This window comes from Mobula hypostoma, chromosome 6, assembly GCF_963921235.1.
Source record: "Mobula hypostoma chromosome 6, sMobHyp1.1, whole genome shotgun sequence".
NCBI lineage: Eukaryota > Metazoa > Chordata > Chondrichthyes > Myliobatiformes > Myliobatidae > Mobula > Mobula hypostoma.
Genome location: NC_086102.1, coordinates 110,126,733 through 110,141,253, shown reverse-complemented (window position 1 = coordinate 110,141,253; position 14,521 = coordinate 110,126,733). Strand labels below are relative to the sequence as shown.

At 43.2% G+C, this 14,521-nt stretch overlaps 1 protein-coding gene across 2 annotated transcripts in view; it reads right to left on the bottom strand.

The window, feature by feature from the left end:
• Positions 1 to 4,280: 4,280 nt before the first annotated feature.
• The window catches only part of aamp (angio-associated, migratory cell protein), a 59,322-nt gene continuing 49,081 nt past the window's right edge, over positions 4,281 to 14,521 (bottom strand). The window contains exon 11 of one of the 2 annotated variants that reach the window (XM_063051448.1): positions 4,281 to 6,042. In XM_063051448.1, coding sequence (XP_062907518.1) covers positions 5,967 to 6,042 — 76 coding nt within the window. In that variant the 3' untranslated portion in view covers positions 4,281 to 5,966. Of the gene's footprint in view, positions 6,043 to 8,385; positions 8,523 to 14,521 lie in introns of those variants that run through there. The other variant, XM_063051449.1, reaches the window with a different exon arrangement.

Sequence of the window (14,521 nt, the reverse complement as noted above, 5' to 3'; positions counted from 1 at the left end):
ATACCTTGTGGCTCTATCCACTTCAGGAGTAAATCCCGAGGAAAAATCTGGAGCTGGATTCCCTAAGGCAGCCCTATGATTACTATATTCCAGAGGATTAGAAAATTACAAGTGTCACTCCACTCTTTAAGAAGGGAGGGAGGCAGAACAAAGGAAATTATAGGCCAGTTAGCCTGACCTCAGTGGTTGGGAAGATGTTGGGAGTCCATTGTTAAGGATGAGGTTTCAGGGTATTTGGAGGCACATAATAAAGTAGGCCAACGTCAGCATGGTTTCCTTAAAGGGAAATCTTGCCTGACAAATCTGTTAGAATTCTTTGAGGAAATAACAGGCAGGATAGACAAAATAAGAGTCAGTGGATGTTGTTTACTTGGATTTTCAGAAGGTCTTTAACAAGGTGCCGCACAAGAAGCTGCTTAACAAGATAAGAACCAATGGTATTACAGGAAAGATATTAGCATGGATAAAGCAGTGGCTGACTGGCAGGAGGCAGAGTGGGAATAAAGTGGCCTATTGTGGTTGGTTACCAGTGACTAGTGGTACTCTGCAGGGACTGGTGTTGGGACCGCTTCTCTTCACATTATATGTCAACAATTTGGATAACAGAATTGATGGCCTTGTGGCCAAGTTTGCAGACAATACAAAGATAGGTGGAGGGGCAGGTAATGTTGAGGAAGAAGAGAGTAAACAGAAGGATTTAGACAAATTTGGAGAATGGTCAAAAAGGTGGCAGATGGAACATAGTGTAGGGAAGTGTATTGTCATGCCCTTCAGTAGAAGGAATAAAGGAATGGACTATTTTCCAAACAGGGAGAAAATTCAGTGCAAAGTGACTTGGGGGACATTGTGCTGTCTTTAAAGAGAGTGAACCCTCGCAAGGCAGAAGGTCCCAATGGAGTACCTGGTAAGGCTCCGAAAACCTGTGCCAACCAACTAGCGGGAGTATTCAAGGACATTTTCAACCTCTCACTGCTACGGGCAGAAGTTCCCACTTGCTTCAAATAGTCATCAATTATACCAGTGCCAAAGAAGAATAATGTGGGCTGCCATAATGACTATTGCCCGATAGCACTCACATCAACAATGATGAAATGCTTTGAGGTTGGTTATGACTAGACTGAACTCCTGCATCAGCAAGGACCTGGACCCACTGCAATTTGCCTATCGCCACAATAGGTCAACGGCAGACGCAATCTCCATGGCTCTTCACACAGCTTTAGACCACCTGGACAACACAAACACCTACGTCAGGATGCTGCTCATCGACTATAGCTCAGCATTTATTATCATCATTCCCACAATCCTGATTCAGAAGTTGGCAGAACCTGGGCCTCTGTACCTCCCTCTGTAATTGGATTCTCGACTTCCTAACCTGAAGACCAGTCTGTGCGGATTGGTGATAACATGTCCTCTTCGCTGACGATTAACACTGGCACACCTCAGGGGTGTGTGCTTTGCCCACTGTTCTGCTCTCTGTATACACATCACTGTGTGGCTAGGCATAGCTCAAATACCATCTATAAATTTGCTGACGATACAACCATTGTTGGTAGAATCTCAGGTAGTGATGAGAGGGTGTACAGGATTGAGATATGCCAACTAGTGGAATGGTGCCGCAGTAGCAACCTGGCACTCAATGTCAGTAAACCGAAAGAGCTGATTGTGGACTTCAGGAAGGGCAAGACGAAGGAACACATACCAATCCTCATAGAGGGACCAGAAGTGGAGAGAATGAGCAGCTTCAAGTTCCTAGGTGTCAAGATCTCTGAGGATCTTACCTGGTCCCAACACATTGATATAGTCATAAAAAAGGAAAGATAGCAGCTATACTTTATTAGGAGTTTGAAGCGATTTGGCATGTCAACAAATACACTCAAAAACTTCTGTAGTTGTACTGTGGAGACCATTCTGACAGGCTGCATCACTGTCTGGTATGGAGGGGCTACTGCACAGGACCGAAAGAAGCTGCAAAAGGTTGTAAATCTAATCAGCTCCATCTCGGTACTAGCCTACAAAGTACCCAGGACATCTTTAGGGAGTGATGTCTCAGAAGGACAGCATCTGTTATTAAAGACCTCCATGGCCTTTTCTTACTGTTACCATCAGGTAGGAGATACAGAAGCCTGAAGGCACACACTCAGTGATTCAGGAACAGCTTCTTCCCCCACTGCCAACCGATTCCTGAATGGACTTTGAAGCTTTGGACACTACCTCACTTTTTTAATATACAAATTTGTTTTTGCACATTTTTAATAATCTATTCAATATACATAAATTCCTTATTTATTATGTTCTATTTTATTTATTATTATTTTTCTCTATCTGCTAGATTATGTATTGCATTGAACTGCTGCTGCTAAGTTGACAAATTTCACATCACATGCCGGTGATAATAAACCTAATTGATTCCCTAAAGGTTATCTTGCAGGTTGAATTAGTGGTGAGGAAGGCAAATGCAATGTTAGCACTTATTTTGAGAGGACTAGGATCTAAGAGCAAGGATTTGATTCAGAGGCTTTATAAAGCTTTGTCATACTGCACTTGAAGTACTGTGAGCAGTTTTGGGCTTCTCAGCTAAAAAGAATTGCTGGCATTGGAGAGGTTCCAGAGTAGATTCATGAGAATGATTCTGGGAATGAAAGGGATTACGCATGAGGAGTGTTTGATGGCTCTGGCTAGTACTTACGGGTTTAGAAGAATGAGGGGCAACCTTAATGAAACATCAAATGTTGAAAGACTTAGAGTGGATGTTTCCTATAGTGGGGGATTCTGGGACCAGAGGGCACATTCTCACAATAGAGGGATGTCCATTCAGAACAGAGATGAGGAGACATTCCTTCAGCTAGAGGGTGGTGAATCTGTGGAATTCATTGCCACAGACACCTGTGGAGGTCAAGTCACTGGGTATATTTAAAGCAGAGGTTGATAGGTTCTTAATTAGTCAGGGTGACACAGGTTATGGGGAGAGGTCAGGAGAACGAGGCTGAGAGGGATAATAAATCAGCCATGATGGAATGGTGGAACAGACTTGACAGCCCATGTGGCCTAATTCTGCTCATTTGTCTTACGATCTTACGGTAACTCCTGTGGTGCTGCTGGTACTAAACTGTATCTGTCTCTGTTGTTGCTTTGGATTCATCAGCTGTGTGGAGAGGGGGAGCCTGCTACATGGGCAACAGCTTGCTCTCCATATCCTACTGCCCCAGCTTGTATATCAACTTTGACCGCTAGGACCCAACATCCATGGTTGAGCCCAACCAATGGACTGCCTGAGTGCATATTGTTTTCCTTTGTACTACCTCAATGCACCATGTAATGAATTGATCTGTACAGACAGTTTGCAAGACAAGTTTTTCACTATACCTTGGTACATGCTCTCTAAATCAGCGTGTTGTCTGGATTAGAGGGCGTGACTTATGAACATTAGGTTGAGTGAGCTAGGGCTTTTCACTTTGGAGTGGAGGATCACCTTTGCGTCTGGCTCAGCTACTAAGCCTGGCAAAACCATTTCTACTGACAGGAGATGGGGCAAAGGTAGGTTACTGGCATCTTAAAACCAATCACTTCAGGCAGATGGGGCTCGTCAGCCATGTTTGGCAGCTCATCTGGAAGAAAAACTCTAAAACCTCTGCTGCCTTGAGGTAATACACCACTTCCACTGACAGCTCGTTCCACACTCTCACCACCCTCTGAGTGAAGGGAAACCCCCCCACCCCCATCCCAGCTTTGTACTCAAGCCTTTGATTTATGAAGGACAATGTTATTCCAAATAGCACTAGAAACATAGAAAACATACAGCACAATACAGGCCTTTCGGCCCACAAAGCTGTGCCAAACATGTCCCTACTTTAGAACTACCTAGGCTTTACCCATAGCCCTCTTTTTCTAAGCTCCATGTAGCCATCCAGGAGTCTCTTAAAAGACCCTATCGTTTCCGCCTCCAGCACCATTGCCGGCAGCTCATTCCACTCACTCACCACTCTCTGCATAAAAATCTTACCCGACATCTCCTCTGTACCTCCTTCCAAGCATTCCGATACTGGTTTACTTCACTTTGTTTTTAAGATGTTACACAGGACAATAACCAATTTTCCAATGAACACAATAAGTTCCAAGAACTGCCACCAGCCAAGTCTAGGCCAGGGATTGGAGCCTGGCAGCCCAAAGGCAGGCTGTCCTGCGATTGGAGGCCTGTCTGTCTGTGTGAGGGGGCGGGTGGAAGGGAGGGAGGTAAAGGGTTTGTGTTGGTGTTGTTCTGCTCAGGCATGCTGTGTTGGCAACATTTGCGGGCTGCCCCCAGTACATCCCTGGGTGTGTTGGTTGTCAATGCAAACACGTTTCACTGTACAGTATGTCTAAATGTATATGTGACAAAAGATGAATCTCTGTACAAGAGGCACAGATCAAGTGGACAGCCAGAGACATTTTCCCCCAGGACAGAAATAGCCAATAACAAGGGGGCATAATTTTAAGGTGAATGGAGGAAAAGTACGGAGGGGATATCAGAAGTAAGTGTTTTTCTTGCACAAAGTTGTCAGTACGTGGAACGTTCTGCCAGGGGTTATGGTATAGGCAGATACATTAGAAACGTTTAAGAGATTCTTAGATAGACTTATGGATGATAGAAAAACAGAGAGCTACACACGGGGAAGAATTAGATTAATCTTAGAGTAAGTTAAAAACTCAGCCCAACAGTGTGGGGTCGAAGAGATTCTACTTTGCTGTGAAGTTCTATGAAGCTGAATTACAACCAGGCAAGTTTAAAAGGAGGACTGGTCGAGAGGCTGGTGAGTGAATAGAGGGGGTAGCAAGCATCACCTGACAAGTCAGCTGCTGAATCTTCGGGATTTCAACATGGTTGAATCACAGATCACTGGATCTTTACTGACCAAAGCAAATATAAAATCTTCTTGACAATATTACAGATAAATGCATCTCGTTATAACTTGGCTAAATCACTCATAAAATACTGATTTTATTTAGAGACACAGCAAGGTAACAGGCCTTGTGGCCCAACGAGCCCATGCCAACAGAACAGGTAAGATATAGAGCCAAGCTCACTGCACACTGCCTTATCAAACATTCCTCAGTGGAAGTCCCTTTATGAGATTCTCCTTCCCATGTACATCAGGGACCTGGGGTGAAAGGCTGCTGCAAAGAGTGATGTCCTGTAACAAATGTATTAGTTTGTACACGGATCTCCCAGCTGCAGCTGGAAGAGACCATGTACCACATGTACATGGAGTATTTGGGTTGCAGCCCCTATTCACATACCCGGGGGGGGGGGGGGTGCACTACTCGGCTTCTGGTTGGATTTCACCTGCGGTCATCTAGTATGGAGGGGGGCCTAGATGTCCAAGTAAGGTTACCTATTGGTGGGTCCTGGAAGTGTGTAGCAGAGGGTTCTGCCCGGGAGGACTGCTGGCAATGGCACAAGCATATGTCTGTGCCCAGGTAACCATGGAGAGGGATCACACAGTGTCCACAGTAGCACTGATGCATTCCGGGACTGATGGGTGCTGCAGGGGATAAATGCTTGATGGGGAAGGGGAATATTTTCATTAAGTTTGTATTAATGATTGTGTTAGTCACTCTAAATATCTCTGTGTTTGGCATAGTATTGTAGAATATAATTTGTAATAAACGTAGATTTGTAACAAACATGGTCAGCTACAATGCAAGTTAAGCGGCAGTAATTGTCCCTTCAAACTCTCATTTACATCGAGCAGTGTTGGGAACTCCAGCCTCAACGGTACAAAACGAACTTGCACACCAGTACCCCTCAGCTGCTCGCCAAACCTGGTTTCTGTCATGCCATCTTCCTTTTGGAAATAAAAAGCACAGAGAGGTTTTATTTTTCCTTTTATAAAAGTCAGTCAGAAAAGATAGTGCCCTTTGTCACATCTCAGGCTGTTAGGTGTGCAACAGCCGACTCTGAGATGGAGCTTAAAGACGAGGAAGCCCATCTACCGATCCGGCCGCTGGAGGTAAAACACTTTCGCTGTCCGGTCCCCTGAAGCGCTGACAACCACTGATGCCTCCCTGTCGGAGTTAAAACAAAAATGAAAGTTAGAGGAGGAGGGTGGGGCATTTGGTATACAACTTGACGAAGCGGGTAGCAAGACTATGAGGAAGGACAAGTAATGATAGGGCAAATTTGCAGTCAGTGAGATGAGAGTGTGACAAGAGCCAAAATTTAAAAAGAGCGATGAACACAGAACTGAAGATGTTGTATTTGAATGCACGCAGTATACAGAATAAGGTAGACGATGGTGTAACTCAGTTAGAGATTGGCAGGTATGATGCTGTGGGCTTCTGTGAGTCATGGTTGAAAGAAGATTATAGCTGGGAGCTTAACATCCAAGGATACACATTGTATCGAAAGGACAAGCATGTAGGCAGAGAGGGTCTGGTGGCTCTGTTAGCAAAGAAATCAAATCAAATCCTTATCAGAGAGGTGACACAGGAATGAAGGATGCAGAATCCTAGTAGGTAAAGTTAAGGAACTGTAATGTTATAAAGACCCTGATGGGAGTCATATGCAGGCCTTCGAACAGTGGACAGAATGTGGGCTACAAATTACGACAGGAGATAGAAAAGGCGTTAAATAAAGGGAATGTTGCGATAATCACAGAGGATTTCAATATGCAGATAGATTGGGAAAATAAGGTTGGTGTTGGATCCCAAGAGAGGGAATTTGTAGAATGCCCACAAGATGGCTTTCCGAGCAGTTCACGGTTGAACCCAAGGGAACGGTAATTCTGGATTGGATGTTGTGTAATGAACCAAATTTGATTCGGGAGCTCAAGGTAAAGGACCCCTAAGGAAGTAGTAATAATAATATGATAGAATTCAGTCTGCAGTCTGAGAAGCCGAAGCTAAAACTGGATGTATCAGTATTATAGTGAGGTAGTTGCAGGCACATGACAAAATAGGCCAAAGTTAGCATGGTTTCCTTCAGGAGAAATCTTGCCTGACAAATCTATTAGAATTCCTTGAGGAAATAAAAGGCAGGATAGACAAAGGTGAGTCAATGGATATTGTTTACTTGGATTTTCAGAAGGTCTTCGATAAGGTGCTGCTTAACAAGTTAAGAGCCTATTGTATTACAGGAAGTGTACTAGCATGGTTAGAAGATTGCCTGACTGGCAGAAGGCAGAGAATGGGAATAGAAGGGTCCTTTTCTGGTTGGCTGCCACCTGTGGTGTGCCACAGGTTCGGTATGGGGATCGCTTCTTTTCATGTTATATGTCAATGATTTGGCTGAAGGAGTTGATAGCTTTGTGGCCAGGTTTGCAAGCGATATGAGGATAGGTGGAGGGGCAGGTAGTATTGCAGGAGTTAGGCCGAGGAGATGAATGAACAAGTAAGTGGCAGATGGAAAAAAAAGTGTAGGGAAGAGCATGGTGGTGCACTTTGCCAGAACAAATAAAGGTGTGGACCATTTTCTAAACGGGGATTTAATTCAAAAGTCAGAGGTGCAAAGGGACTTGAGAGTCCTTGTGCAGGATTCCCTATAAGTTTATTTGCAGACTGAGTCGATGGTAAGGAAGGCAAGTGCAATGTTAACATTCATTTCGAAAGGATTAATAAGGAAAGATATAAAGCTGAAGCTCTCTAAGCCAGTGGTGAGGCCTCACTTGGGAGTATTGGGAGCAGTTCAAGGATTCAAGGATTCATCTTTGATTCTGGATGATTATGCTGCAGTTGTTACTGACTTCATTAAAACCTGTGTGAATGAGTGTGTGCCTACAAAGACTTACTGTACATTCCCAAACCAAAAGCTGTGGATGAACCTGGAGGTATATCATCTGCTGAAGGCTAGATCTGTGGCATTCAAGTCTGGCAACCCAGGCCTGTACCAGAAAACTAGATATGATTTGTGGAGGGCTATTTCAAGGGCGAAGGGACAATTTCAAACGAGGTTGGAGGCGACATCAGATGCACGGCAACTCTGGCAGGGACTGCAAGACATTACTTCCAACAAAGTGAAACCCAATAGTATGAATGGCAGCGATGCTTCACTACAAGATGAACTCAACGCCTTCTATGCACGCTTTGAAAGGGAGAACACTATGACAGCTGTGAAGATCCCTGCTGCACCTGATAACCCTGTGATCTCTGTCTCAGAGGCCGATGTTAGGCTGTCTTTAAAGAGGGTGAACCCTCGCAAGGCAGAAGGTCCCGATGGAGTACCTGGCAAGGCTCTGAAAACCTGTGCCAACCAACTAGCATGAGTATTCAAGGACATTTTCAACCTTTCACTGATACGGATGGAAGCTCCCACTTGCTTTAAAAAGGCAACAATTATACCAGTGCCAAAGAAGAATAATGTGGGCTGCCTTAACGACTATCACCCTGTAGTACTCACATCGACAGTGATGAAATGCTTTGAGAGGTTGGTCATGACTAGACTGAACTCCTGCCTCAGCAAGGACCTGGACCCATTGCAATTTGCCTATCGTCACAATAGGTCAACGGCAGACACAATCTCAATGGCTCCTCACACGGCTTTAGATCCCCTGGAAAACACAAACACCTATGGCAGGATGCTGTTCATGGACTACAGGTCAGCATTTAATACCATCATTCCCACAATCCTGATTCAGAAGCTGCAGAACCTGGGCCTCTGTACCTCCCTCTGTAATTGGATCTTCAACTTCCTAACTGGAAGACCACTATCTGTGCGGATTGGTGATAACATATCCTCCTCGCTGCCGATCAACATTGGCACACCTCAGGGGTGTGTGCTTAGCCCACTGCTCTACTCTCCATATAAACATGACTGTGTGGCTAGGCATAGCTCAAATACCATCTATAAATTTGCTGACGATACAGCCATTGTTGGTAGAATCTCAGGTGGTGACGACAGGCCGTACAGGAGTGAGATATACCAACTAGTGGAGTGGTGCCGCAGCAACAACCCGGCACTCAGCGTCAGTAAGATGAAGGAACACATACCAATCCTCATAGAGGGGTCAGAAGTAGAGAGAGTGAGCTGCTTCAAGTTCCTGAGTGTCAAAATCTCTGTGGATCTAACCTGGACTCAGCATATTGATGTAGTCATAAAGAAGGCAAGACAGCGGCTATACTTTATTAGGAGTTTGAAGCGATTTGGCGTGTCAACAAATACACTCAAAACCTCTATAGCTGCACTGTGGAGACCATTCTGACAGGCTGCATCACTGTCAGGTATGGAGGGGCTACTGCACAGGACCCAAAAAAGCAGCAGAAGGTTTAAATCTAGTCAGCTCCATCTTGATACTAGCCTACAAAGTACCCACGACATCTTTAAGAAGCGGTGTCTCAGAAAGGCAGCGTCCATTATTAAAGACCTCCAACACCCAGGGCATGCACTTTTCTCACTGTTTCCATCAGGTAGGAGATACAGAAGCCTGAAGACACACACTCAGCGATTCAGGAACAGCTTCTTCCCCCCGCCATCCGATTCCTAAATGGACCTTGAAGCTTTGGACACAACTCCACTTTTTTAATATACAGTATTTCTGTTTTTATCTCCTGGGTATGAGGATAAACTACGTGCAGCTGTGGAGCATTTGCTTTGGGTAATGAGGTTACCATTAACCACAGCTACCTCCAGGTCACCCTTAGGCAAGGTGTAGCACCTACTTGGGTTACAGTGAAGCCACGGAATGCAGGTGCTGGATAAAGCAGAAGGCAAGTTGTGAGTAACACAATCAATGGTTCCTGCTCCTCTTTTCTTTTTAAATCTTTTTATTAATTTTTCAAAATTATGAAGTCAATAACAAAGTTGGTACAAAGAGATTGAGTTCCTGCTTCTCAGACGCTGAGCAGTAGATCCTTTTAATAGGACAATGGTCAGGGTCACCTGTCTTGTAAAGACACTGCATTGGAAGCAAGCAAGGGGAAGCTACTTCTTGTATTTTATCCCTAGTACAACCATGGTTAATACACACACAAATGTAAAAGACAACAGCGTAAATGGCAGCCCACTTCTAAATAGTGCAGACACCTCACTCGGTACGGGATATCATGTAAACAGACAGGTGAACCTGGATCGTCATACCACTACTGTCTGCAAGAACAAGAGACAGCGAATTACCACTTGCAATGTTCAAACCCTGCACCAAGCTGGGAAGTTAGAAAACGTAAAATTAGAAATGAAGAGGCTAGAAGTCAGCATCCTAGGCCTGAGTGAAATAAGATGGAAAGGCACTGGAGTACTCCAATCAGACGACTACAGGATGATATACTCTGGTGGAGATAAACATGAAAAGGGTGTTGCGATCATCTCAGACAAAGAAACATCCAAGAGCCTGCTAGGATACTGGCATATCACAGACAGAATGATGCTAATCAAACTAAAAGAACAACAAAACATCTCTATCATCCAAGTGCATGCACCCACAATGGGAAGCTCAGAGGAAGAAATTGATGCCTTCTACCACTCCCTAGACAAAGCACTAGAAGAATGCAAATCACAGGAAGCCATCATAGTCATGGGCGACTTCAATGCAAAAGTTGATGAAGGAAGAGAAGACCATATCATTGGAGACCAGGGACGGGGAGAAAGAAATGAAAGAGGAGTAAAGCTTATATCATGGTGTAAAACAAACAATCAGATAATCACCAAGAAGGAAATGGACATGGAGAAGCCCAGATGGGAACAACAAAAATCAAATTGACTACATAACAATCAATAACAGATTCAAAAACTCAATAACTCAATCTAGAAGCTACCCTGGAGCAGACTGCAAAATGAAAATAAAGATGAGAAAATTAAAGAAACCAAAAAGATCAGAACCACTGGATTATCAACAACTACAAAACAACCCTCATCTGAAAACAGAATACACAATCAAGGTGAAAAACTGTTTTCAATTGCTGCAGGGTGAAGGAGGCAAATCTTCCTGGGACATACTGAAGGAATCCATGGTTGTAGCTGCAAAAGAAACCATCCCATGAAACGAACGGAAAAGTAAGAAGAAATGGATAACTGAAGATATAATACAATTGATGCAACAAAAACAGACCATCAAACCAAGAGACAGTGAAGAATACAACCAACTTGATAAGACAATAAAAAGAAAATGCAGAGAAGCTAAAGACAGGTGGCTAAATGAGAAATGCTCAGAGATAGAAATGCTACAAACCCACAACCCTACAACCCTGGAACAAAGTTGATGCACAATAAGATTAAAGAACTAATGGGGAAATTACTTTGCTCAACAAGTGGATACATCAAGGCAAAAGATGGCAGCTTAATTATGAACAAAGAAGAAATCCTAAACAGATGGACAGAATATATAAAAGAACTTTTTGAAGACCAAAGAGGAGAAAAACCGAACATAAAGAAGAATCTTGAAGGACCTAGCATTCTAAAATCAGAAATTTGAGCGGCCATAAATAAAACAAAACATATCAGAGCAACTGGTCCAGACAACATCGCGGTTGCAATGATACTGGCCTTAGAAGATTTTGGAATAGAGAAAATAACAGAAATAGCAAAAGAAATCTATGATCATGGGGAGATACCTGATGATTTAAGTAAATCAGTGTTCATCACACTTCCAAAGAAAGAGGGAGCAACAGAATGTGAGTTACATCGTACAATAAGCCTGATGAGCCACGTGGCAAAAATTATTCTCAGAGTCATCATGATGAGAGCAAGACGCTGTATAAAACCAGAAATCAGTAAAGAACAATGCGGCTTTGTGGAAAACACTGGAACCAGAAATGCAATTTTCATGCTACGGATGATCTGTGAACGAGCCATCCAGGTACAAAAAGACATCTACCTATGTTCCATCGACTACACAAAAGCTTTTGACACTGTCAGACAGCAAGATCTTCTGGAAATGCTTCAAGAACTTGACATAGATGGGAAAGATATACATTTCTTAAGAAACTTATACTGGGACCAAACAGCATCCATCAGAATAGAAGAGGTGAGTGAGTATGTGAATATCATGAGAAGAGTCAGGCAAGGTTGTGTCTTTTTGCCAGACTTATTCAACCTGTATAGTGAAAATATCTTGAGAAGTATCAAAGACATCAAAAGATTCACAATTGGAGGCCATAATATAAATAACATCAGATATGCTGATCGTACTAATAGCTGACTCAGAAAACAAAACTTCTAGAACTACTCACTATCGTGGCAGCAGAAAGTAATCGCAGAGGCCTCTCAATCAACACCAAGAAGACAGAAAGCATGGTCATCTCCAGAAAGACAAACATCCCACAATGTGTGATCAAGATTGGAAATACAAACATCAAACAAGTCAACAAATTCAAATATCTTGGCCCCCTAATAACAAGTAATGGCAGGTGCGACACAGATATCAAATACAGAATAGCAATGGTGAAAGAAGCTTTCCAAAAAATGAAGACCATATTAACAGACAGACAGATGAGCACGTACACAGAATACTGCAGTGCTACATTTATTCTATCCTGACTTATGGAAGTGAATGCTGGATCATTTCCCCAGCAATGGAAAAGAGACTAGAAGCAGCTGAATTATGGTTCTGCAGGAGAATGTTAAAAATATCATGGACCACACACACATCAAATGAAGAAGTTCTCAGAAGAGCCCAAGCAGTTCGATCACTCATACCAACAACAAGAGAAAGACCACTCAGATTCCTGGGGCACATCCTGTGGAAAGATGAACTAGAAAAACTCATACTCTCTGGAAAGATTGAGGGGAGCAAACCTAGAGGAGGACCTTGGCTTATGTACATCAAAAGCCTAGCCAGGTGGCTACACATTGAGGAAATGGAAATAAATCATCCAAAGAACGAGGGATAGATCTGTATGGAAAACCATGGTCACCAAAATCCGCATCGGATATGGTACCTAGACAGACAGACATTTCTGTTTTTGCACATTTTTAAAAATAATCTATTCAATATACATAAATTACTTATCAATTATGTTTTATTTAATTTATTTTTTTTTCTCTCTCTCTGCTAGATTATGTATTGCATTGAACTGCTGCTGCTAAGTTAACAAATTTCACGTCACATGCCAGTGATAATAAACCTGATTCTAATTCTGAGTTTTGGGCCCCATATCGAAGAAAAGATGTGCTGGCATTGAAGAGGGTCATGAGGAAGTTCACAAGAATGATCTCAGGAGTGAAAAGGCTAACCTATGAGAAGTATTTGATGGCTCTGGGCCTGTACTCGCTGGAGGGGGGTGCGGATCTCATTGAAACCTATCGAATATTGAGAAGTGTAAACAGAGTGAATCTGGAAAGGATGTTTCCTATAGTAGGTGTGTCTAGGACCAGAGGACACAGCCTCAGAACTGAGGGACATCCATTTAGAACCAAGATGAGGAAGAATTTCTTTAGTCAGACACTGGTGAATCTGTGAAGACAGATGAGCAGCCCAGTTCATTTGAGCAAATTTAAGATGGAGGTTGATAGGTTCCTGATTAATTAGGGCATCAAAGGGTACAGAAGGCAGGATAATGGGCTTGAGAGGGATGATAAATCAACCATGATGGAATGACAGGATGTTGGCAGGACTACAGAGCCTGTGCCCATCTATTCATCCCTCCATCTATCTGTCCAGAGATACAGCACGGTAACAGGGTCTTCCGACCCAATGTACCCCCACCACCCAATTACACGCATCTGACCAATTAACCTACCGACCCATACGTCTTTGGAATGTAGGAGGAAACTGAAGAAAGCTCACAGTCACGGGGAAAACATCCAAACTTCTTACATACAGCAGCAGATTTGAACCCCGTACACTGGTGCTCAGAGTCGTCCCAAACAGGGAGAGGTTTATTCTTTGGAGTGTAGGATAACAAGGGGGCAATGTTTAAAAATGAACTAACTAAAGAAATAAATTTATTTAGAAATATAGCAAGGAACAGGCCTTTCCGCACCAAACACCGAACCCACTTATTTAACCCTAGCCTAATCACAGGAGAACGTCTAATGACCAATTAACCCATCAAATAGTGCATCTTTGCTCTATGGGAGGAAACTGGAGCCCCCAGAAGAAACCCACGGGCTCACTGGAGGAATGTACAAACTTCTTACAGAAGACATTGGAAATGAACTCTGAACTTTGATGCCCAAGCAGTAATTGCGCTAAGCTGCTATGCCGCCGTGACACCCCATTCACCTTATCAATGAGAGGCATTGATAAGGTGGATGGTAACAGTCCTTGTCCCAGTGTAGGAGAGTCCAGAATTAGGGTGCATAGATTAAGGTAAGAGGAGAAAGGTATTAAAAAGGACATGAGAGACAACATTTCCACACAGAGGGTGGTGAATATATGGAACAAGTTGCCAGAGAAAGTGGTTGAGGCAGGTACAGTGGCATGCAAAAGTTTGGGCACCCCGGTCAAAATTTCTGCTACTATGAGTAGCTAAGCAAGTAAAAGATTAACTGATTTCCAAAAAGCATAAGGTTAAAGATGACATATTTCTTTAATATTTTAAGGAAGAAAACATTTTTATTTCCATCTTTTACAGTTTCAAAATAACAAAAAAGGAAAAGGGCCTGAAGCAAATG